The sequence below is a fragment of the Pan paniscus genome, chromosome 7 (assembly GCF_029289425.2).
Source record: "Pan paniscus chromosome 7, NHGRI_mPanPan1-v2.0_pri, whole genome shotgun sequence".
Taxonomy (NCBI): domain Eukaryota; kingdom Metazoa; phylum Chordata; class Mammalia; order Primates; family Hominidae; genus Pan; species Pan paniscus.
In genome coordinates, this window is record NC_073256.2 from 17,827,930 (window position 1) to 17,854,101 (window position 26,172).

The 26,172-nt window shown below is 39.2% G+C and overlaps 1 protein-coding gene across 2 annotated transcripts in view; it reads right to left on the reverse strand.

The window, feature by feature from the left end:
• Window positions 1-26,172, reverse strand: part of CSMD1 (CUB and Sushi multiple domains 1) — a 2,070,470-nt gene that overhangs the window by 94,583 nt on the left and 1,949,715 nt on the right. For both annotated transcript variants that reach the window (XM_034966977.3, XM_034966976.3), the window contains exon 51: window positions 7,766-7,960. In XM_034966977.3, coding sequence (XP_034822868.1) covers window positions 7,766-7,960 — 195 coding nt within the window. The remainder of the gene's footprint in view (window positions 1-7,765; window positions 7,961-26,172) is intronic.

Sequence of the window (26,172 nt, forward strand, 5' to 3'; positions counted from 1 at the left end):
GAATGCACCTGCAATCCCAGAGCATCAGGTATGCACCTGCAATCCCACAGCATCAGGAATGCACCTGCAATCCCACAGCATCAGGAATGCACCTGCAATCCCACAGCATCCAGAATGCACCTGCAATCCCACATCCACAGCATCCGGAATGCACCCGCAATCCCACAGCATCCGGAATGCACCCGCAATCCCACAGCATCCGGAATACACCCGCAATCCCACAGCATCTGGAATACACCCGCAATCCCACAGCATCCGGAATGCACCCGCAATCCCACATCCACAGCATCGGGAATGCACCCGCAATCCCACAGCATCCAGAATGCACCTGCAATCCAACAGCATCCAGAATGCACCGGCAATCCCACAGCATCCGGAATGCACCCGCAGTCCCACAGCATCCGGAATACACCCGCAATCCCACAGCATCTGGAATGCACCTGCAATCCCACATCCAGAGCATCCAGAATGCACCCGCAATCCCACAGCATCCAGAATGCACCCGCAATCCCACAGCATCCGGAATACACCCGCAATCCCACAGCATCCGGAATACACCCGCAATCCCACAGCATCTGGAATGCACCCGCAAACCCACAGCATCCGGAATGCACCCGCAATCCCACAGCATCCGGAATACACCCGCAATCCCACAGCATCCGGAATGCACCCGCAGTCCCACAGCATCCGGAATACACCCGCAATCCCACAGCATCTGGAATGCACCTGCAATCCCACATCCAGAGCATCCGGAATGCACCCGCAATCCCACAGCATCCAGAATGCACCCGCAATCCCACAGCATCCGGAATACACCCGCAATCCCACAGCATCTGGAATGCACCCGCAAACCCACAGCATCCGGAATGCACCCGCAATCCCACAGCATCCGGAATGCACCCGCAATCCCACAGCATCCGGAATGCACCCGCAATCCCACAGCGTCCGGAATGCACCTGCAATCCCACATCGACAGCGTGTTTTCTCACTGTCCCTGGGGATTCCAAGCCACTAGCCTCTGTTCCCACAGGAAAGTCTCTTTTTTGTCTCTCCTTCAATTCTATGATTATATTCACGTTGAAATATATCAACTTTAAAAAACACTTGTATTGTGACATATCAGTTCTCATACCTGTAAGGACAGCACTCCTATCGGAAATATGAATATTACTTGTGAGTGTGACAAATAAACATAAACTCAAGAGTAGGTCTTTTCAAATATATTCTAGCTAAAAAAAAAAAAAAAGCTAAATGAACATGCAGACCTCCATGAAGAATAAACAGCTGGCAAGGGAATGTGTGAGCAGGGAGGGGCTCTTTAACATGAATAAAAGGCTCAGTGGTCTCACAATGGCTGTTTGCAAATACACGAAGGCACTCTGTATAGATCAGAGTCAGGAATTGTTTTATTAGGCCTAGAGAGATTGAGCTACCATCAATCACTGGATATAAGTCACATAGGAAGCCTGGCTCAAAGTAAAAATGTTCAAACATGAAATCAGCTGTCTCTGGGGCAATGAGCTGTCACTACAGTTATCTGATGTTAGCTGGGCATTTACTTGTGAGAATATTATCAAGAAAATTCAACTGTAGTTAGTCCTGAGTGATGTCCGATGTCCACTCCAGCAATGGAACGAAATGACAATGACTACGCTGTGGTTTCCTCGGATATAGATGAAACACATCTGCTGATAAACACAGGCTCCCATACGTTTAATGTTCAATCCAGGCCTGCCTCCAGTAACAAACAGGAGATCTTCAAAGACCAGCCCGGACACAGACAGCCCGGAATTTAGGCCATGTTCTTTGAATATCTACAATATTACAAAATTCCAGTGTAGCTCACTGAGTCGGTGTGTGTGTATAACATTAAAAATGCAAAAATTATTTTTTCTGGTTCAGGGATTTCTGTGATAAATGTTTTTCTTTTTAAATATGAACAGTAAGTCAAACAATAAATAAATGTAATAAGAATAAGAGCCTTCTACTTGTGTAAAGACTTTGTGCTAGGAAGGTGTGTAGGCGCCTCTAGATATTCAATTTTAACTTTTTCTTATTGTTTCTTGAAGGACAGGACTGCAGAGCTCACTGTTTAAGGGTGAGACTATGCTCTCCTGTCCATTCATTAATGGAGACCTGAGTTTTTCTCTAGGGACATATTAAAATAGCCTGGAGTTAGAACAGCACAAACCCTTCAAAAAGTGGTAAATTTCTCAGCGGATTCCACAGTTGTCATGAATATGATTAATAGGTGATCAAGGCTCACCTCTTCATCTGGAGCTAACTAGACAAGCAGAAAGGGAAATTCTATTTCCAGCCCCTAAGCAAATAAGTAACTGAAAACATTTAATTTCTGGGAGATCTTACAAGCAGGGCCACTCTAAAATGAACCCTGGGGAGTCAAAAAGAAAAGGAAAATGCCTGCTCCTTACCTGCACCAATGACTCAGGTGATGCTATCCTTGAAGATTCTGTTGGTCCTGATCCAACAGAACATAGAGAGTGACACTGTGTTTCTTCTATGAAGAAGCTACCACAGTGTGGAAAATTGGCCTTACAAAAATGTGTCATGTTCATTACTTTTAATTAAGAAATTAAATTATGTTTTAATTTCCTGGGGTTTATCACACACTTATTTAATAGTAAATTATACTATTACCAGGATTCATGGTGTAGTGTGTGTGTGTCTGTGTGTGTGTGTGTGTGTGCAAAGTAGGAAACGTGAGAGATAAATGTAATTTAAGCATAGAATGAAATAAAAATGTCTTACAGAAAAAATGAATTAATGTGTTTATTGATTTTTTTCTTGTAGATCCCAGAAGATAATTTACATTTTAAGTTTTTTTTTGGGGGGGAGGGCAGTGGGGGAGGTTGGGGACAGAGTATTGCTCTGTCGCCCAGGCTAGATTGCAGTGATTGGACCTCAGCTCACTGCAACTGCCACCTCCTGGGTTCAAGCGATTCTCCTGCCTCAGCCTCCCAAGTAGCTGGGATCACGGGTACATGCCACCACACGGGACTAATTTTTGTATTTTTTAGTAGAGACAGGGTTTCACCATGTTGGCCAGGTTGGACTCAAACTCCTGACCTCAGGTGATCCACTCGCCTTGGCCTCCCAAAGTGTTGTGATTATAGGCATGAGCCACCATGCCTAGCCTACATTTTAAGTTTTTAAAAATTGTGTTTTTCACTTTCTTTTGGGCGAGTAAAGTTTTAAAGGTGGTGTAATTCTCACCACCACATTGCCTGTGTTTTCTGTGATATTATTAAGTGACTTTCAAGAGAGTAGATGGTTACCATGTTGAGGAACTCAATATTTGTCCCAAGTAAATAAAATCAAGAATATTGAATATTGCACTAAAACTGGTTGTGAAACATACATAGATAATGACACTAGTACTCATGAAAATCCATGTTGGAGGGAAACACAAGACAACTGTTGTTTGTACTGTTCCCTCCACTGCTTTGTGTACTGCCTGCCTGTGCCTTGGATACACGTGCCCTAAAACTGTGTATTGTGTGGTGTTATTCTAAAACCGTGTATTGTGTGGTGTTATTCTGAAACCGTGTATTGTGTGGTGTTATTCTGAAACCGTGTATTGTGTGGTGTTATTCTGAAACCGTGTATTGTGTGGTGTTATTCTGAAACCGTGTATTGTGTGGTGTTATTCTGAAACCGTGTATTGTGTGGTGTTATTCTGAAACCGTGTATTGTGTGGTGTTATTCTGAAACCGTGTATTGTGTGGTGTTATTCTGAAACCGTGTATTGTGTGGTGTTATTCTGAAACCGTGTATTGTGTGGTGTTATTCTGAAACCGTGTATTGTGTGGTGTTATTCTGAAACCGTGTATTGTGTGGTGTTATTCTGAAACCGTGTATTGTGTGGTGTTATTCTGAAACCGTGTATTGTGTGGTGTTATTCTGAAACCGTGTATTGTGTGGTGTTATTCTGAAACCGTGTATTGTGTGGTGTTATTCTGAAACCGTGTATTGTGTGGTGTTATTCTGAAACCGTATATTGTGTGGTGTTATTCTGAAACAGCTCTTCTAAAAATGGGATCCAAGAACTCCTGGACTTCTCTGATATTCTTTTAGCGGTCAACAAGCATCTCCCTTTCCAATGACTACACTACCAACCATCAATATATTTTATTTTACATATCTCCACCAAAACAACAAACTTTGACAAAGTTAATGCAGAAGGTGCTGAGAATCCAGCCACCCTGTATTAAGCCACACATTAAGGGGCTTTGAAAAATTTTAAAATGATGACATTCTTCACATTAATTTTTGCTTTGTTTGAAAATGAATCCTTATTGTTCATAAAAATGTGTTACTTATGTGAGCATGTAATTGATATGTTATTTTAAATTAATAAGTAAAATTGTATCCGTTTTAGTGTAAATAAATTAACAAATGAATATTTTAAAATAATAATAGTTTTTAATGTATGATATAGTTATAAGAAGGTCTTTGGCATCCAGTGGTAGGCAGAATTCGAAGGTGGTCCCTACGTGTCCCTCCCCTGAGTCGAGACATCTCCTCAAATCCTCTCCCCCTGAGTGAGGGCAGAACTCGGAGGACGTTAGGAGTCAGCTGACTCTGAGTTAATAAAAAATGAGATGATTTGGATGGGAAAAGCCTGGTGAGGGGAGCCCTTATCAGGAACTATGTCGTTCCTGAAATCAGAGAGATTGGACTCAGGAGAGGGCCTGGTGGGGTGGGGGACACAGGGCCAGGAGCTTAGTATTTCCCCATCAGCAGCAGCAATAACATAAGGTCCTCAGCCACACACCACAAGGACATGAACTCTGCCCAGGAGCCAGGTTTGGGAAGCTGATCTGAACCTCACTGGACTTCACTGGATCCCACTGGAGCCCACTGGGCCTCACTGGACCTCACTGGACCTCACTCGGCCTCACTGGGCCTCACTGGACCTCACTGGACCTCACTGGGCCTCACTGGGCCTGACTGGACCTCACTGGACTTCACTGGGCCTCACTGGGCTTGACTGGGCCTCACTGGACCTCACTGGACCTCACCGGGCCTCCAGCCCTGTCAACACCGTGAACTCAGCCCTGTGAGACCATGAGCGGAGGATCCAGCCAAAATGTGCCAGGTATCTGAGCACAGAAGCTGGGCCGTAGCGAATCTGTGTTATCATGAGGCCCTTAGCACGTGGTGACTGGTTATGCAGCAATCAATAACTAACATAGGTCCTCAAATTTTAAAAATAAAAATTTTATGAAAACCCCTGAGAACATTTGCTTTCAAAGAGGCTGAGCTATCCCTTCCATAGAGGGTCTGCTGAAAGACCTTGGTAAAGGGGTTTCTAGACTTCTGTACTCTGATGTCATTTCCCAAACATTGAGGCAAGAGATAAAAAGAGGAGAAAGCGGCCATTAAGGCTTGTAAATTTTAGCCAGCATCCCAATTTAAACAAAAAGTCACACACTACGACATCTAAGACGGCAAACCTATGCTCCAAAAAGAGAAAAAAAGATTGACAAGCCCTGTATTAGTACAATTAAAAAAATTTTTTTAAATGTTTAAAATATATATAGTAGATATAAGAATAAATTGACAATATCAATATCAGGCCTTTTGGGGGAAAAAAAAAGACAAAGCAGAAAATTTCAGCTTGGTCACAAAAGTAACAATATACTCCATGTCAGCTTTCCCCAGCTCACTGACCACATGCACAGCACACTGCATTCCCTGGTGTGGAATTGGTTCTCTGATACCACTCTCCACCAGACGATAACAGGGCTTTTTGGAGAACAATGTGTTTGGGTAAGAAAAATTCCAGATAACCACACAACATCCTGTTTTTATGAGAAAACAAGGACCATTTCAGAGATGTTAGAGGGACCAAATGAAAAAGCTGTGTAAAAGGGACTCCCCAGCCAAAGTGTCACAACCTGAGCTACAGATATTAATAAAATCATTTTTTTTAAAGTCAACAATGATTTCAGCTGGAATCCAGTGACTCTGGAAAATGCTACGTGTACACGATGACATTCATGGGACAAATAGCAAAGTGTGATAGAATAGCTCGTGCCCAGCCCGCAAGCAGCAGGCATCTGACAATTTAGAAAACAAATGTGTGGCCCAAGACACTTAGACATGTGATGATAAATGATGTGTGGGGGTTGTGATTGGACCCCACTCCGTGTCAGAAACACCAGAATACAGTTGATAAAACCCAAGGCAGGAAAACAGACTTTCTAGAATTTCAGAAGCTGGAAGCAGAAACACTGTTCAAGGACAGCAGAGCTCTACCTTTGCTTTCTTTCCCAAGATGAGGTCAACGCCTTGCTACTAATGAGTTTAGTTCAGGAATGAGGTTTTTGTTAACATTCCCTTAAAGAGAAGGCTCTCCACTGTACGTGAAAATTCTTCGGGAATGCTGAGCTGTGAGCATGGAAGATTGTCACGCAGCAAATACCATTTGGCATGGCCCTGCTCTGGGAAGACAGGGACACCGTAGTTGGGCATCCCTGGGAAATTAGGGAGACAAGAAAACACTGTACTGGGCTGTTCCAGCCACAGAAGCCTTGTGTAAAACCCCACCTGGAAGAAGTTAATAAGTGTCTGTTTTTAAGATCCTATTTCTGGTTTGAAATCGACAAAATGATGTTGGCGGGAAGAGTCTAAAATAGGCAAAAGGATAGTGTTCCTGATTCCTTCTCCTAATCTCTCCTTACCGGTGCTAATGCTGGAATCTCCAGGTGACGAAATCTGTGCATGACTGGCAAGAATGTCGGGAAGGGGGGCATTTCCTAAGTGGCAAAGGTGTGATAAAGAGGAACGGCTCTGCAAACTCAGTGACCAGGTCATTAACCATCCAAACCAGGACACTGTTCAGAGTGACAAGGAATCACTAAGAAACACCTGGAAAACAGGCTTCAGGCAGGGCTATCTTGGAGAAACAGGGACCGTGTTCATTACGATTATGAAAGCTTTGAGCTCCCTGAGGCCAGCAATCCTTCCTGATTTATCTTTGTGTTCCTGGTGAAGAGCTTGTGGTATGTGTTTCATTAACGTTTGGTCTATTAAAAGTTGAATTAAAATTATTATCAAAGACAGTTAAACATTCATGCTTTTGTCTTTTTCATTTTTTACTCTGACATATTCTTACCAAGCTGTGTATTTTATAAATTATACACTATTCTAACTACTTGTTTTCATGCATGATAATTTTCTGTGAACAATCAAGTAAAGATCGTATACTAGATACATCTGAATCAGAGTGCTCTGAACAATACTAGCATTGTTTTATTTTTCTATTTTTCCATATTTAATGTGAAACTCACTGAAAGCTTTAACTGCTTGTCTTGTACCTAAGAGAATAATCATCTCCCTTGTGAAAACAGTCATTATTTGAGAACACAATATCTTCAGCATTAATACTATTTCCCAAGATCCTAATTAGAACTCTTGAATAGTCTGTCTATGGCGTAAGAGTTATCTTTTTACACATAGGTTTGTATTTGTCTTTGAGCTGATTTGAAATACAGTTGGAAAAATACAATTATTAACAAGGAAAAGACAACATCAGATGCCTAATCCAGCAGCAGTGTGGTTTAAGTATGTCACACAACAATACATATTCACATCGCAATGAAAAGACAGGCCATTTGTTCTTTTGATCTCTAGGACTATGGTAGATGATAGCTCCACTAGAGAAGCTCACCACTGACATAAGCCATCTAGAATAATCTAGGATGCCGTGTCTTTCAGGGGTGCCTCCCTCGTCACTTACCTCGACAGCTTGGCCTCTCATCTCCTACGTTCCACGTCCCATTGGCCTGACACTGCAGGAGCCTCCGGCCCTCTAAGTAGTAACCAGGACTGCAGCTCAGCAATACTTGAGCACCGTACTCATTCAAGGATCCTGAAACCAGCCTCCAGATGACATGTTCTGAGAGCTGAGCTTCAATGCTGGGGCAAGAGACCGCTGGAAGGGAAACGTACATCACATCATCATTTTTCTTTTTTGGAAAAGATCAGACCGTGCTTGCTTTGGATGGCAAGGTCTTGCTATATGAAACTGATCTTGTGTGGCAAAGTCGATGCCGTTACGTATTATCTCAGGGTTTCTCTACCACCCACATAGACATATGGGAATGATCCCATATGTAAAATGCATTCAATTGCCTCACTACAGATGTCCTGGGAAGTCTGCAGTCAGACTGAACTGTAAAGGGGGTAAATCACTTCCACAAAAGTATATGGCTCATTGGAGTTGATGAAAATTTTCATGAGGGTAATGAGCATATGCAAATAAAAATCTTACATATAATTTTCCTCAATATCCTTGGAGGAACTTAGAATAGTAATTGTGTACTTGCAAACCAGCTGGGACACTAATTTCCAGAAACTCAGATGCCCTCATTTCTTCAAACCTATGAAACACACATATATAACATATCTATATATCATTGAATGTAGAAACACACAGAAATACATAGGCATACTGCACTAATACTGTTTAGAAAAATGTTTAACAAGTCTTAAAGGAGACCATCTGTTCATGTCCTTAGAAAAGGGCCTAGAATATAGCAGTTACTTAAGAAAGAGTAGTAACAATTGTACTACTGACAGCAACAGTAGTAGTAGTAGTAGTATAGTATTACCAGGGTGGACTTCAAGGACTTTGTAAATATACTGAAAATATATAGAGTCTGAGTTGTATGTGGGTACATATTCTTTGAAAAGTGCAAGATGATTTAAAATAAATTACACAAAATTGGAAACCAGAACCATTTCTCTAATTACGAAGATTTGGTAGCTATCATTCATTAAAATCAACCACCAAGAAAATTGATCAAATTGATTAATTTATTGAGCTGGGAAGGATTAACTGGAGAGACTATAGCTTTTTTCAGAATCATAGTGTTATATTTTAAATTCTTTTTTTGTGTGTGTCACAAAGTCTCGCTCTCTGTCTCCCAGGCTGCCAGGCTGCAGGGCAGTGGCATGATCACGGCTCACTGCAAACTCTACCTCCCAGGTTCAAGCGATTCTCCTGCCTCAGCCTCCCAAGTAGCTGGGATTATGGGGATACAGATGTCCACCACCATGCCCAGCTAATTTTTGTATTTTTAGTAGAAATGGGGTTTCACCACGTAGGCCAGGCTGGTCTTGAACTCCTGACCTCAAGTGATCCACCCACCTTGGCCTCCCAAAGTGCTGGGATTACAGGCATCAGCCACTACACCCAGCCGATATTCAAATTCTATACAAGTTTATTAGAATTGAGTAAGGCGTAACCAAAATGTTACAAAAATCTTGATTAGTCTTTTCTCAGTAATTTCCAAGTACTATGTAAAAATATATCGAAAAATGTAGGTCTTTTTCATATTGTCACAACAGTCACAATGAAGTCTAAAATGTGAAGAAAAATTGCTAATTTAAAAGTAATCCTTAGGTTTATTTCTCTCAAGTATTTTTTTAGGTTGAAGCAATTATTCTAAATTTATATGAAGATTCAAATGTTTAACCTAATGATAAAAATAATATTTTTCTCCAGCCAAAATACTCTTACAATTTCTAGCAAAACTGTTTCTGAAAAGTCCTTCAAAGCTTTAGCCTCATAAATTTATAACTCAACTTGAATCTGACGGCATATTTCAAATAAAATGCATTTAATTTCACCAAAAAACATGCACTGCATGTTCTCACTCACAGGTGGGAAATGAACAACAATAACACTTGGACACAGGAAGGGGAACATCACACTCCGGGGCCTGTTGTGGGGTGGGGGGAGAGGGGAGGGATAGCACTAGGAGATACACCTAATGTAAATGACGAGTTGATGGGTGCAGTACACCAGCATGGCACATGTATACATGTGTAACAAACCTGCACATTGTGCACATGTACCCTAAAACTTAAAGTCTAATAATAATAAAAAAAGAATTGTTTTTAATAACTTGAACTATCTTTTAGAAATTTTATTTCTGCCAAGAATGACTCAACTTTGTTCTTTCTTTCTTTGTTTGTTGTTTCCTTGTTGTTTTATATAGACAAGGTCTAGTTATATGGCCCAGGCTGGTCCTGAAGTCTTGGGTCAAGTGATCCTCATGCTCAGCCTCCCAAAGTGCTGGGATTACAGGTATGAGCCGCTGCACCCAGCCAAAAATTACAATTTGGTTCACACAATGGAATCACACAATTTTTTGAGCTGATACCATCTACAGTATCAATTTCCAAGTTCTTCGTGATGATCTCTTTCTTCATGAAAATGGTATTTGGTTTGGTTTGTAATTATCTTAGGCTAGTTTGATTATTTGCTCACATCTCTTTTTTTTTTTTTTTTTTTTGGCTATGCTATACCCTCATTTATTGTAAACACTGTCTTTTTACATTTTTTTAGTATAGTGACTGACAAATTAGACACTATATGTGTGTATGTGTGTGTGTATATATATATACACATAATATAATTATATGTGTGTATGCTTTGAAAAATAGCCTGCCAAGAAAATACATTGCCACAAGAAAAGAAAGAGAGGAAAGAAACGTGTATGAGTGGAAATTAGGAGTAAAAAGAAAAGTGAGGACTGCAATAAATATTAATATTAAAGTCCATCTTGTCCTTTGTTAACTGAAGGATGAGAGTGGAAGAGTGGAGATTTCCAGAAATTTGTGCAAATTATCATTTTATTTAATATTTTTTAAGAATGATAGGTAGAGAACATACAAAAAAAATTGAGTTTGAATACTCTGTGATGTAATTTGGGAGGAGAAATCCCAAATAATATAAACCAAGAGGAGGCCAGACCGTTTTCCCTAAGGAGCGGTACAAAAGGTCCAGTCTTTGTCAGTTGTGTCTCCATGCACCCCTGCGTTCATAAAAAAACAGTGCCAACAGCCCCCACGGAATGGTGGGCCCTGATTTGCTGTGGTCAATAAGGCTGTCCCAAAGAATGTCCTTAATCTTGGTCCAATAAAATAATGTGGCAAAAATCTGATAACAGAACTGTGACTCTCGTGAGAGGGTACTGAATTCAAATAAAAACAGAACATTTTACAACCCCCAAACACGTACCCCAGTCTACTGATTCACATGCCTGTACCTGGTTTCTAGTCACTGACATCAGAAGCCTGAAAACCGTGTCTTCCTGCACGCCCTGTCACACACACTCACACAAAGGTGTCTACACTCAACCTCCCCTGACTCCCTACATTTTCTCTTCTTCTGTGCATCCTCAACCTCTACCTTACTTCAGAGTCAAATGCTTAGTTTTGGTGCAAAATTTCACTTGCACACCCTTAAAAGAATATTTTTAAAAAACACTGATCTCTTTATATACCCTTCATTAAAAATTTAAAATTTTCCTCATAAGTTTAAGTCATTGACATTACCAGTATATGACATGCAAATTATGGTAAAAGTGCCATTAAATAAAATACCACTTTTACTCAAGTCCAAGAGAATAATACCACGGCAACTTGACACTTCTGAATATTCATTTAAAAGAAATTCAACAAATTTATTTCATTCCTTGTTCTCTTTCAACTATTACTTCTAGGCTACAATTTCTATAAAAAAAATCTTAAGATACTTTATTTTGAAAGTTCTTTATGAATAATCTATAACACTTATCTGTACCAAACTTTGATTTTTAAATTTCCTGTGACCACACGGTTTCACAGTGAAAACATTCTCTTTGATTTAGATGTAAATTTCCTATTAATATACCATTGATTGAATAAACAATATGATAAAATTGTTGATAATCTATATTCAACACAAAAGTAATATTTTATTGGTAAGACACCAATTGATGCTATAGATAAAGCATTTTCGTTGTTCATGCGCTACTGATTGTTAGGAAGAGACAAGCTTTAGTATCAATTGTATTGCTATTGTGGACTTCAGACCTCAAGACAAGCAGTGTTAAAATAAATTCGGCTCACTGAGAATGACGGTTAACACGGGAACAGAAAACCAAACACCGCGTGTTCTCATTTATAAGTGGGAGTTGAACAATGAGAACACATGGACACAGGGAGGGGAACATCACACACAAGGGCCTGTCGAGAGGTAAGAGACAAGGGGAGGGAGAGCATTAGGACAAATACTTAAACCACGCGGGATTTAAAACCTAGATGGCAGGTTGATGGGTGCAGCAAACCACCATGGCACATGTATACCTATGTAACAAACCTGCATGTTCTGCACATGATTCCCAGAACTTAAAGTAAAATAAAAATAAAATAAACTTAAAGTAAAATAAAAATAAATAAACAAATTTGGCTTAGAGTTACCTTTGCACTTTGAATTCCTACACAGTGAACGGCAACCTCACTCAGTACACAACAAACTGCAACTCAAGAGGATGTTCTTGTAACAAGTAGTTGAGTCTCAGCTCATCACAGCAGCCTTGCTTCAGCCCATCGCAGGCCCCAGACTAGTCAGACCACCCCCTAGTCGGGCAGGTGCCCAGAGGTGGCTCCTCCAGCTGCCTCCCCATGTGCCTTCCTTTTTCTGTCAGTGCTGCTGCCCACATTGCTGGGTGGAGCTCCCTGGATCTTTCCTGGATTTCCAGGCTGCCTGACTGATACATCTACTTACTCAAATAAACTCTGCTAAATTCCATGTGTCAAAAGTTTTCTCTTAACAGGTAGAAGAAAAATAGTTGGAATGAAAAAAAAGATTTGATGTGGTTTCAGGCTGATGAAATCGCCCATGCTTTTTTGTCCTTTTTTAACTGTTTTCCATAGTTTCCAGGTTTTCTATATATTACTAATGGTCAGAGAAAAAGCCAACCAAGAGATCAAAGGGACTTAGGAGTAGTGGCCTGATAGGCACAGACATCATTTTACAGTTAGGCTGAAAAACTGAAAGCTGAGAGGACTTTATTTGTTTACAAGAAAAACTGGAAATAGTTCAACTAAGTCCCAGTGAAAAAATCTTCTGTCTTGAGGTACAAATATATATGTATACAAACACACATTATATATATAAACACATAAAAACACATAAATATATGTACATATGTAATTTATATGTATGTATAAATTTTAATATATACCTACCACACATAAATGCAAAAGGTTATAAAAATCAATGCATAATAGTTTAACAAGGGATTATTTAGGAAGACTAGGATGCTTCTGTTATGTTCTTACTTTGTTATTTCTTCCCACAATATCATACTTAGAGAGGAAAAAGTGAAAAGAGAGTAAAAATATAGTCTATAGGGACATTTTCATTTCATGACATTAAACATTATAGACTAGGGAATAAGATAAAACTGAGAAATATAAAGGATGGTAGAATACATGAAGCTGAAGTTAAGAACTGGAGCAAAAATATGAGTCGAACATCACAGAAGGCAAAGCGTGAGCCAGGGGCACTGGGGAGAAAGGGAAGGAGGGCCTCGGAAACGGCTTTCTACTGAGCTCTCATTTCTGCCCAGGGATGGCCCTAACACTCAAAGGCAGGTGCAGTGAATATGTACACCTCCCCTAAGACTTAAGACAAAGTGGAGTTACAGTCAGGAGGCAACACGAAACAGCCTGAGTACCTCTGTGCTGACATTTTTAAAGAAAACACTTGGTTCTTTCTAACAAAAATATCTTAGCTAGATCTCTCCTAAGATACAGGGCTGTTCCCTGTACCTGCCAACACTCCCCAGTCCCCCACCATCATAGGCAGATACTGCAGAGCGCGGCTGCTCCCAGAGACGCGCATCTGTTTAAAAAGCTCTTTTCACATTGTGTATGTAATTGTATATGTAATTTTACTGTAAGCGGATCCTCACTCACAACGACACTGAGACAGAACAGGAGGGTATCACTATTATTTGTATTTATTTGCAAGTTACAGAGGAGCAAGGAAGCCCAGGCTCACCCCAACTAAGCCAGAATTTCCATCTGTGGGTCTCACATCATGTTGTGTTTCTGACTTGTCACTTTCTCTGAACACTAGAAACAATACGGGAAAATTTGATTTATTCTACAAATGACTAAAATGAGTAACTCCAAGCATAGTTTCAAGAATTGAATGAACAAGAGCTCCAAACACACTAGCATACAGATATCAAATGAATAACAAACTCCTGGAATGTTTTAAAATTTTGGTCAACCTGGAAAAATGTAGCAAAAGAAAGTGTTTTGCTAATATAAACTTTATAAATCAATATTTTTAACAATTACAAGTGAATAAATTGCCAGGTCAAGTTTTGTAAAATTAAATATGTTTTCAAAAACATAAGGGTTTAGCTGGCATGACAGACATTGTTCAACTTGCCAGTTTACCTTATATTCCTTCTTTTTTATTTTTAAGGAAATATAGGCTACCTTCTATTACCTTAAAGAAAACAACTATAAAGGAATAATTTTCTTCAATTTTCACAAATTCAGGAGAACATTTACTGGAGATGATTTCAAAATATTTGACATGGTTAATACCATTGACTATGTTCATATGGTTGACACATTTTTGTTCTAAAAACCTTAAATTATGCTTCCCAAATCCAGATCACTTGAAAGTATAAACAATAAATAGTCCTGTGCATAAAAGACACATTTCCCTGACTTGTGAGTGTTTCAGCAACAACACAAAATACTTTGCATTTCACTTAAGAAATATCAGCTTTTAATTTGGCCATGAGTAATTCTGATTTATTATAGACTCATTCAGCCAGTGACAGGATAGAAGAATAAACATTGCTTTAAGATATTTAGACAAGGGAAGTGAGATTACCATAAATAAAGCCCTTTGCCCTTCTCTCTCAAAAATTTCAGAAACTTATCATAAATCTTCTGTGATATTCTAATCAGCCCCTAGATTCTGGATGCAATTGTTTTGTTTTGCTTTGTTTTGTTTCTTAACAGAGAAGTTTCCCCTATCGTACTCAATGTGGGTAAGTGCTTCTTATAACCAACTGTAGTTGAAGCACATTTAATGAGATTTATAAAATTATGATTGGATGTCATTGGAGTAAACTGATTTAATCAGCCTCATAACTGTTCCTCATACACACAACTAAAGCAAAGTGTGCAGTCTAGCACTAAAAACCTGTGCTTACTGGACACGCGAGAGAAAAACTGGTGTTAGTTCCAGTACCTTAGAAGCCTAAATAACAAGACAACTTTGGTTTGGGTAAAAAATAAATATAAAGTTTTTGGGGAAAACTAGGATACTAAGACCTTTTAAATGTGTTTCATACCATCCAAATTCAACGATCCTCTCTTAAAAAACCCATCCACCAAGACAAAATCAAGAACATGGGATTCTTTTCTTTTTGGCTTTTAGAAAATTATTTCAATAGCTTTTTGGGGTACAAGCGTTTTTGGTTACATGGATAAGTTATTTAGGGGTGATTTCTGGGATTTCAGTGCACCTGTCATCCAAGCAGTGTGCACTGTATCCAATATGTAGTCTTTTATCCCTCACTCATCTTCCTATCATCCCCTTGAGTCCCCAGAGTCCACTGTATCATTCTTATGCATTTGCATCCTTATAGATGGGCTCCCACTTAAAAGTGAGAACATAACGATATTTGGTTTTCCATTCCTGAGTTACTTCACTTAGAATAATGGCCTCCAGCTCCATCCAAGTCCCTGCACAAGACATTATTTCATTCCTTTTTATGGCTGAGCAGTATTTCATAGTGCATATATACCACACTTTCTTTCTTTTTATCTTTTTTTTTTTTTTTTGAGACAGAGTCTGGCTCTGTCGCCCAGGCTGGAGTGCAGTGGCGCAATCTCGGCTCACTGTAAGCTCCGCCTCCCGGGTTCATGCCATTCTCCTGCCTCAGCCTCCCAAGTAGTTGGGACTACAGGCGCCTGCCACCACAGCCGGCTAATTTTTTGTATTTTTAGTAGAGACGGGGTTTCACAGTGTTAGCCAGGATGGTCTGGATCTTCTGACCTCGTGATCCGCCCACCTCGGCCTCCCTATACCCCACTTTCTTTATCCACTCATTGGTTGATGGACACTGTGTGGGTTTCATGTCTTTGCTATTGCAAATTGTGCTGCTATAAACATGGGTGTGCATGTGTCTTTTCCACAGAGTGACTTCTCTTCCTTTGGGTAGATGCCCCGTAGTAGGACTGCTGGGCCGGATGGTAAGAGGATATGGGATTCGTAAGGACAAAAGTTGTTTTTGGATTTTTGCTTTACCCTTACAGCTTAACGAAATGATTCCTAAATGAGTTATTTAGAATAAGAGTAGAGACCAATTAATAGAGTTTTAAAGTTAACTTCTAGGAAGTAATTTACGGGCTCACCTGAGAGTGACTAGCTTTTTAGAAACATTAGACAAAAAGGTCTCAAGGCATTAAGTTCTAGCTGCCTCTTCCCCAAGATTTCCACCTGAATCTAGACCTTCATAACACCGTCATATTCTTAGGGTTTCGAATCACCAGACTTTTCCTTATTCCTGCCACTACTGTTTTTTCCATTTGTGAAGCTTCTAAAACCTTCAGAAAATCGGGCATCTATATTTCTCTGGCCCGGCTTTCTTATTTTTTATACTATGGTTATTTTAAAATAAATATATTTGAGCAGACTTAGATCCTGGAATATTTAAATAACTAACTATAGCCATGTTAAATAAATAGTGTTCCAACGCTATCGGTAGCCTAAAGGCAAACCAGCCATGGAATCTGATCTCAGCGAGACAAGACCAACACTGAATTCACCTCATCCAGTTAGTGATACCAGCAAATAGGCCTTTGAAGTTTTGCAACTTTATTACCTAAGTTCAATATCAAAGCTACTTTTTAAATTTCATGAAATGCCTGATATCTTAATTACATAAAATGAGTCTAATCCAACCCCCGGGAAGGATTTTGAAAAATAGTATGACTGATCCAAGCATAGATTTAAAGTCAAAAGTCTTAGTGTTCCATTCTTTGACTTGTTGGGCTTAATTGTAAAAGCAATACACAGCATTTATATTACTGGTGGCTCTCTTTGAAAAGATTGTTTCCTTATTTACTTCTAAAACATTCCTTAAAGTTTTTCTTGTGGTTATTTGTTTTGTTTTTATTTGCATGTTATAAGGTTTCACATGTTGCCTGCTTTTTGAGGCCATGGTTTTACCATGCACTGCATATAACGCTGAACTGGGTGTTAGACAATTCCTCAAATTAAGAATATCCTTAGAGCTCTTTGCTGGAAAAAAAAATTCGCTTAAGTATTCTTTCCTAATTGCCCTAATTATAAATTTTTTCTTACAATATTTTAAATAAGAATATATCCACATACTCAAGCGTAATTTGTTGATTATGATGAAGACGACCTTAAACCTTAATGCTATTATGGATTTGGCACAGTTAGTGCCATGAGAACCCAGCCGGAGCCACATAGAGGCTTAAACTTCATCATGGAGACAAGCCATAAAAGCCAGCAGCTGGCATCTTAGCTGGTGACTATATAGAGTAGGTAAACTGATAAGAAATTCTACAAGAATAGATGGCGACAAGCTGACTAGGTCAACTCTTGAGTACTTTGGATGTTCGCAGAAGAGATCTAGAGAGAAAGTAACCCAGGCAGCAGAGTGGGAGCAAAGGGTACTTAGAGAAAGTGGGTGGTTGGCCATTGCTGTAAACACCGTGTGAGCGAGGCAGACACAGGAAGCTGAATTATAAGAAGGTATATTCCTTGATTCCTGCAGAGTGAAGGGTCCTGAATTTTCAACTTCTAGCTTTCCCAGCCCGCAAAATCTGACTCCAGTGCCTGAAACCATTTCTTGACCCTTCCTTCCTTCCTTTTTTTCCTTCCTTCCTTCCTCTCTCTCCCTTCCTTTTTTCCTCCCTTCCTTCCCTCCTTCCTTCCTTCCTCTCTCCCTCCCTTCCTTTTTTCCTTTCTTTCTTCCTTTCTGCCTTCCTTCCTTCCTCCTTTCCTTTCCTTCCTTCCTTCCTTCCCTCCTTCCTTCCTTCCTCTCTCCCTCCCTTCCTTTTTTCCTTTCTTTCTTCCTTTCTGCCTTCCTTCCTTCCTCTCTCCCTCCCTTCCTATTTTTCCTTTCTTTCTTCCTTTCTGCCTTCCTTCCTTCCTCCTTTCCTTTCCTTTCTTCCTTCCTTCCTTCCCCCTTCCCTTCCCTTCCTTCCTTCTCTCCCTCCCTCCCTTCCTTCCCTCCCTCCTTTCTTCCTTTCCTCCTTCCTTTCCTCCTTCCTTCCATTCCTTCCTTTCCTCCTTCCTTCTTTCAATTCTTCCTTCTTTCCCTTCCTCCCTCCTTCGTTCCTTCCTTCTTTCCTTCCTTCCTTTCCTCCTTATTTTCTTCCTCATACATTATGACAATAAAATTCCACCACCTGTACTAACCTGAGGAGGCATTTTCCACTTCTTGAGATTATAAGCCCTAAATGACCTCGTGTGCATTTTAGAACCTTTGAGAAATGTGGATTCAGAAAGGCATTTCACAGGCTTAAGGTCTTTCAAAATATTTTCCTGTCTATAGCAACATGAGTTACAGCACGGCCTTAAAACCCAGAGATTAGAGTTAATTTAAGGAGATTGCCTTTAAAAATTAAGGTCGTTTAACACTGACACATGCTTTGCCAAATATCAGCATTCATATTAGATTTGCCGTCCCCAATATCAAACCAAACGTGTTCCTCTTCTAAAAATTAATCTGGCTTTAATAAACATAGCCATAGCATGGAATTCTCTTAAAAGAAGGGGAGTTTCCAAGCAGGTTTCACTGAGAATCCAGAAAGTGACTCCAACCTCAGAGATGTCCTTAGACCACTGAGGGGTGAAAAGGAGTCTCCTATGGACTGGTGCAGAAGGCTCTCCCCTCTCTCACCTCTACTTCTCCTCCTCCTACTTGAGAGTGAGAAGTCAGGCTCTAGAATTTGGGGAAGATGGAAAGATTGAAATAAGGAAAGAACATCCAAACTTTATGTTCTGTTTATTTCCTCATTTCTAATATCGCCACCAAAATGTTAATGCAGCCAAACACTCCCATCAAAAATATTAACTTCACCTGGCTACTATTAAGTAATATATAGCTTGGAGAAGCTTTAGTTTCTCAAATGGATTTTAACTCTTATTGAGTGAAAGGGAAAATCAAGGTGTAGATAGCATAAACACATTGAAATATATATACATATATAACATAAATATATATGTATATACAAAATGATTACAAATTGAAATCTATCTATCTATATAAACATATAAACATATATATGTATATACAAAATGATTACAAATTGAAATCTATCTATCTATATATACAAACATATGAACATATATATGTATAGACAAAATGATAACTAATTGGGCCGGACACGGTGGCTCATGCCTGTAATCCCAGCACTTTGGGAGGCCGAGGCAGGCGGATCACGAGGTCAGGAGTTCAGGACCAGCCTGGCCAACATGATGAAACCCCGTCTCTACTAAAAATACAAAAATTAGCTGGGCATGGTGGCGTGTGCCTATAATCCCAGCCACTCGGGAGGCTGAGGCAAAAGAATCGCTTGAACCCGAGAGACAGAGGTTAGAGTGAGTTGAGATCGTGCCACTGCACTCCAGCCTGGGTGGCAGAGTGAGACTCCAGCTCAAAATAATAATAATAAGATTATAAATTAATAGATGATTTGAATGTTTTGTCGAAAATAATCTGTTAGAATATTTCTGAGTAATATTTTCATATAAAACATTTAATGGAAATGGTTTGCAGCATCATGAACATTTTAAAATGTGTTGAATGTTTCTACAGAAGTTCCAGTGTCATATTTCTGTTTCCTTTTCTCTGCCTAATATTGCAAAGCATTTTTCTTCATATCGGTAAATAAATTATCAATATTTCTGTACAAGAAATAATAATTTTCTTAACCAACATGAAAATGGCTGAGCAGAACTTAAAAATATTAGAGAGCTCCTGACAATTTTGAATTACATGAAATTGATGTCATTCAACATTTTTGGACTTAATAAAAAGGAAATTTTACAGGGTTAAAGCAAATAATTTAGAAAATTCTCAAATATTATTTTAACAGTTAAATAGATATGTACTATAGAGCAAAAATATATCCCTTAAAATGCATTTTTTCTTGTTTTCTTTACAGCATTATATTAATATAGAACAAGCAAATTCTTCTATTTTATATGTATTACTTGTTCTCTGATCCCAAACATAAAGAATCCCAGGTAATATCATAAATATGCTTGAAAAGGCGCTAACATGAATATACACACCTTGAAAACCTTTTTCTAGCAACATTTAAATTTTTTCTAGGCGTAATATTATCCATAGCATCAGGTTATTTCTTTTTCTTTTGAAATGTCAATGTAAGTGTTGGCTGTGTAGAAATATTTTTGGTTGTTACATGCTTGTAGCATTTCAAAGAAAATAGCACCACATCTTTCTGTAGAGATGTGAATTTTAAAAACTCATACATAGATAGAAATGTGTGCTAATATTCCCATCTTTACTCAAGTATACGTTTAGAACTGTTAAATGAAAGATGAGGATGCCAATCCACTGCTATTTTATAAACCGATGAACTTCATAGTCAACACAGCATAGCGTTTTTGCCAGCCTGTCCCAGCCTCTTTCTGGCAGCCATCAAATGGTGGTAAACCCCATCTAGCCGACAGTCTGTGGGTGTAAAGTGTTTTAAAGCAGTACAGTACAATCACGCAAACATTATGCTCATTTCTAAAATGTCTTTTGACATCACGGTCCTCTTGGTTTCAGAATATGTTAGTGATTATTGTCCACCCTTCATCTCTGTGAAACATCAGCTCTGGAAGGCACAGAAGCCTTAACAACTTTGTGCGGGCTCCCATGCCACTGGGAACCCAAGCCTCCCTCATCATCACGCAATGGTTTCCAGCACCTGCCAACTCTGTTCCCAAGCCACCCAGGCAGGAGGGTGATGGGGACAATTCTCCAGGGGTCTCTTGTGCGTCTGGTTAGCTAAGATACCAAACTGACTTTTTGGCCTGAACTATTTCTTCCAAGCATGTAGCAAAAAGCCTTGGAAGAGAGAGGTAGATATGCACCCTCCTATCTAGCACAGAGACTCGTGCATCTCGTTACCTAAGTTACCAAACTGACCTTTTGGCCTGAATTATTTCTTCCAAGCAGGTAGCAAACAGCCTCAGAAGAGAGAGGTGGATATGTACCTCCTATCTAGCACAGAGACATTTCCTTTTATCACCTTAATAGGTATTTTCTAAATGTTTATTTATCATCTGCACACGATGATGATGCATTTAGATTAGGTGGGGATGGGACCTTTGTTGGACTTTGTAAACCTGCTTATGGGAATCCCCTGTTGAAGCACAGCTGAAAGCGGGACGGGGACTTTACGCTAGTTCCACATGGGTAACCCTGTGGATGAGCATAAAAGGATCATCTTCAGTGCTGACTCCATCACGGACCAACTGAGCAACCTTGGGAAAGGTACTCAAGCTCCCATGAATACTCTGGGCATGATAGCAGTACTTCATAGGTTTGTTATAAGAGCTCAGAGATTTAACTCGTGTAAAATGATTAAAACAGTGCCTGGTGCTCATAGACATAACCTTAGTTTTTCTACATTGAGTTATTTATAGGTCGTATAAACCTAGTGCTAGATATGACCTAGTACTGCAGGATTATATGTACATACAGTACTATAGCGCATATAGTACGTGTAAACCTACAGTACTAGGTCACTATGGTGATATATATATAGTGATATACATATAGCAATATATACAGATTATATAGTTCCATACGTCACTATAGCGATAGGTTTCTATGACCTATAAATACTAGATATGACCTAGTACTGTGGGATTATACGCACATATAGTACTATAGTGCATATAGTACATGTAAACCTACAGTACTAGGTCACTATGGTGATATATATATAGTATATATAGTGATATACATATAGCGATATATACAGATTATATAGTACCATACGTCACTATAGCAATAGGTTTCTATGACCTATAAATACTAGATATGACCTAGTACTGTGGGATTATATGTACATATAGTACTATAGCGCATATAGTACATGTAAACCTACAGTACAAGGTCACTATGGTGATATATATATAGTATATATAGTGATATACATATAGCGATATATACAGATTATATAGTACCATACGTCACTATAGCGATAGGTTTCTATGACCTATAAATACTAGATATGACCTAGTACTGTGGGATTATACGTACATATAGTACTATAGCGCATATAGTACATGTAAACCTACAGTACTAGGTCACTATGGTGATATAAATATAGTGATATACATATAGCGATATACACAGATTCTATAGTACCATAGGTCACTATAGTGATAGCTTTCTATGACCTATAAATACTAGATATGACTAGATGGAACTGGTGATATAAACCTATCACTAGATACGAGTATAAAGCTAGTATTGCTCTGGTTTGCTTTCCCTTTTTTATGATGTATATAAATGGCATTTAATCATGTAAAGTCGTCATGGTGCCCAGCATAGTGTAAGTCCACATAAATAAATTGTTAATGACTGCTTCGCTTCACTGACTAGTAGTAGTTTTAGCTAAAGAAACAATACCCAGGTATTGTGATTAGAACTTAGGGGGTTCTTTTCATGCAAAAATCACACATTGATTAAACATATTATTAACAGAAAAACAACATACCAGTTTATTTTAAAGTGCTCTTCATCCAACACCTTGGACAAAACCGTCAGCCCAAAGTGAATTCAAAAAACAGATTATAAGGCAAACAGTGACAATAGGTATGGACAGGCACTACCAAAAAAATGCAATTTGTTCTCTAATTAAATAATGTCATTCTCAAGTGATATAGAGCTGTCATCTTGACAGAATTCCTTTTTTGCATAAATATTCATAAATAAAAATGTCTCTACATATTGGAAAGAGCTGCAAACACTCTACAACAGCAGCTTAATGTCTACTTCAGGGGGAAAAAAAGCATTAAAATCCTCTTCCATTGAAAGCTGTTTATTTCTCTGGTGTACCACAGCTAAAGATGAGTTATGATACCAGCTTGATGTTGATTATGTTATATTCTTTTAATCAAAAAGGAAACACTTATAATATTCTAAGTATCTTCAGCCCAAATACCATGTCATAGTGAGCATTTGTAAATAACCAGACTGTATTGTCCTTCATATGTGAAGCTGACACTACTGATGTGTCAATCAATGCCAAATGTTGGGCTAAAGCATTTAATATTTATTTATTTATTTTCTTGTTGCATGAAAAGGTGATTGCATTCTAACTTTTGTGACCTACCACATTTAAGATGTGTATACGTTGTTCTTTACTTTGTCCTAGAAAAGACATTTTAATCCTGTAGGGACTTTGCTCACTTATGCCAGAGAAATAAACAACTTAGTTTTTCATTGGAAGGCTAGCTTAATGGTTTTGTTTTCTCCTAAATACACAGTATATGATACACATCTATTCATCATTTTGTCAAACTGTTAAACCCAGTCCATTAATACCAATAGCCCTCACTTATTTCATCATGTCATTAGCATGAATCGTGCCTTCGATGATCCAAATCCAGTCTCAGTAAATAACTGAAATGAAAAAAAAAAGGGACCTCAAACATCTGCCTCGGAGATCTGTACCACTGCAAGAAGGCGGCAAATGGAAGCATAATTCCTTATTATAACCTTCATTTTACTAAAAACCTGAGGGTGAAACGAACTAATTGTATTTACCATTTGCATTTACTATTTATCAAAGCTGAAATATTTACCTCTTGAGATTCAGTGTACTGATCTACATATTATTGCAATTGTTAAAGAAACTTAAAAACTGTTTCATACCATCATATCATATAAAGGAATGAGCCCCGGGGAAATACATACTTTGACATTTAATGGTAACCAAATTTTTCTGGCTAAGAGGTAAAGTTTTATGCTTACTCTGCCAGATTTTTTCCATTTAAATTAAGTGAAGAAAAACAATCCCCCGAATACAAATTAAATTGGGTTTTCAGCCCTTGAATACCAAGGAATTTTAACACAACAGCCAAATCTCTTTTTTACAAACTTTAAAGAACGACGGGAGGAAATGCTTACTTGAAAGCTTCAGAGGATGCTTAGAAAATGTTAACATGGATTTCCATTTTATTATAAACGTTACATTTATTTCCTCATGTTACTGAACATATCATAGTTGGTATCAAAAGAGTACTCACGATGCAAATTGACTTTTTGCTGTTTAACAACCATTTAATGGAACCTACAATAACTTCTTTACAATGAGAAGCAATTTTGTTAATTTTTGTCATTGTAACTTCTTTAAAGCAATTGTACATCTAGATGTGTATTTTAAAACAAAAAAAATATAGGTATAAGTGAAGCTACCTTAAGCCCTGTCATATATTTTACATAGGCACAAAACAGTTCTACTGATTGATACATTTACCTGTGAACTGCAAGAGACCCCTTATTCCTGATTTTTCCAGAAGATTTTAGAGAAAATTAGGCCTTGTCCTTAAAGCCACTGGTCTATTACCTATACTCAAGCGAATGGTGACCCCATCACCTACTTAATACTTGTCAGAATAAACCACACGCAATGTTAAAGTGGCACCTGTTTCCTGCTTGTGTTCTCAGTTTTATAATGCATCAGATTTAAAAATCATGAGAGCTAGTAAGTTCCTACAAGCAATATATCCTAGAAATTAGGAAGAAAGATTCTCTTCTCCGATTTTCTGGACTTTGCTACTTACTGTATCCATGACCTGCACCAAATTACTCAACTCATGCCTTCTTTTGGTTTTCCTCTATACAATATGGTGATAATGAAATTACATACCTCATAGTAATTAAGTAAATTAACTTGTGTAAAGCTATTGGAACCAAGAGTGGAAGACAGTAGGGGGGTATAGGATTAGTTTCAAGCTAGTAATTACCAACATGGTGTGTAGCCCTACATACACACACAGGGACTCACACGTGATGTGGGTGGGGCTCCAAGTCTGCCTCTTTATCATACCTGACTTTTACTTTCACTTTTGGAGAAGGGAGCTCAAAATAAAGAGAAGTTTGTGAATTTCCTTCTACCTCCATGGAACTCTCAGGAGTTTTTCTGCAGAGGAGTGTCCTCTTTTGATTGCTATGCTCACAAAGTCCGTCTGGCTGTTGTTTGGAGACACAAGGGAAGCGGAGGTGAGGCAGCGGCGGTTTCAGGAGCTCAGGTGGTGACCTGGGTGGTGAGGAAGTGAAGCCACGTGGATGCATGTGTTTCAGAGGCAGGGCTTGGTGAGGGAATGAGTGTGAGAGCAAGAAAGGAGCTGAGGGTTACAGGAGATACCTGTATGCCTCCTCCGGTTCCTTCCACCCCACAGTGTGTAGCTGGGAATGTCCTAAGGCTCCAAACCAGGCTTCTGCCCACCTTCTTCAACTCTGCTTCTTCTTTTTATTCCCTTCCGTGGACATTTCAGAGCTAACAGTGCGCTCAAATCATGTCTCCTGATCCTCGCCCCCACGGATCATGAAACCAGGTGAATATTGAACTATCTCTATGTACAGGCTGCTGGAATGGACAGAGCCTTGAATTCTCCCTCCACCACGGTACAGTGTACTCCCAGGCAGGCCTTGGCAGCGTTACACAATTGCTGCCTTTTCCTGATGCCCAAAGCACCGGTGTCTAATCAAATCATTTCCAGGCAGCCTTCCCCACAGCAGCTGAAGACTTCCAATACTTCCCTAGAGGTTTCTGTGATGCCCAGCCACATCTGTGTGCTCACATATGGCAAATTCTTTGATACCTCAGTTATTTTCTTTGTATTAAACCAGTAAGATAAGGAACATAATCTCTTCTTCCTAGGATTGCTATTCTAATTGAATCACGTAGCTTAGACAAATGTCTAGAGTGACTCTTCAAAGAACCGCTCTGGGCCGGGCGCAGTGGCTGACGCCGCCACTGTGGGAGGCTGAGGCAGGTGAATCCTGAAGTCAGGAGTTTGAGACCAGCCTGGCCAACATGGTGAAACCCTGTCTCTTCTAAAAATATAAAAATTAGCTGGGTGTGGTGGCGGGTGCCTGTAATCCCAGCTAGTCAGGAGACTGAGGCAGGAGAATCACTTGAACCCAGGAGGCGGAGGTTGCAGTGGACCAAGATCCAGATCACACCACTGCACTTCAGCCCAGGCAACAGTATAAGACTCCCTCTCAAAAAAAAAAAAAAAAAAAAAAAAAAAAAAAAAAA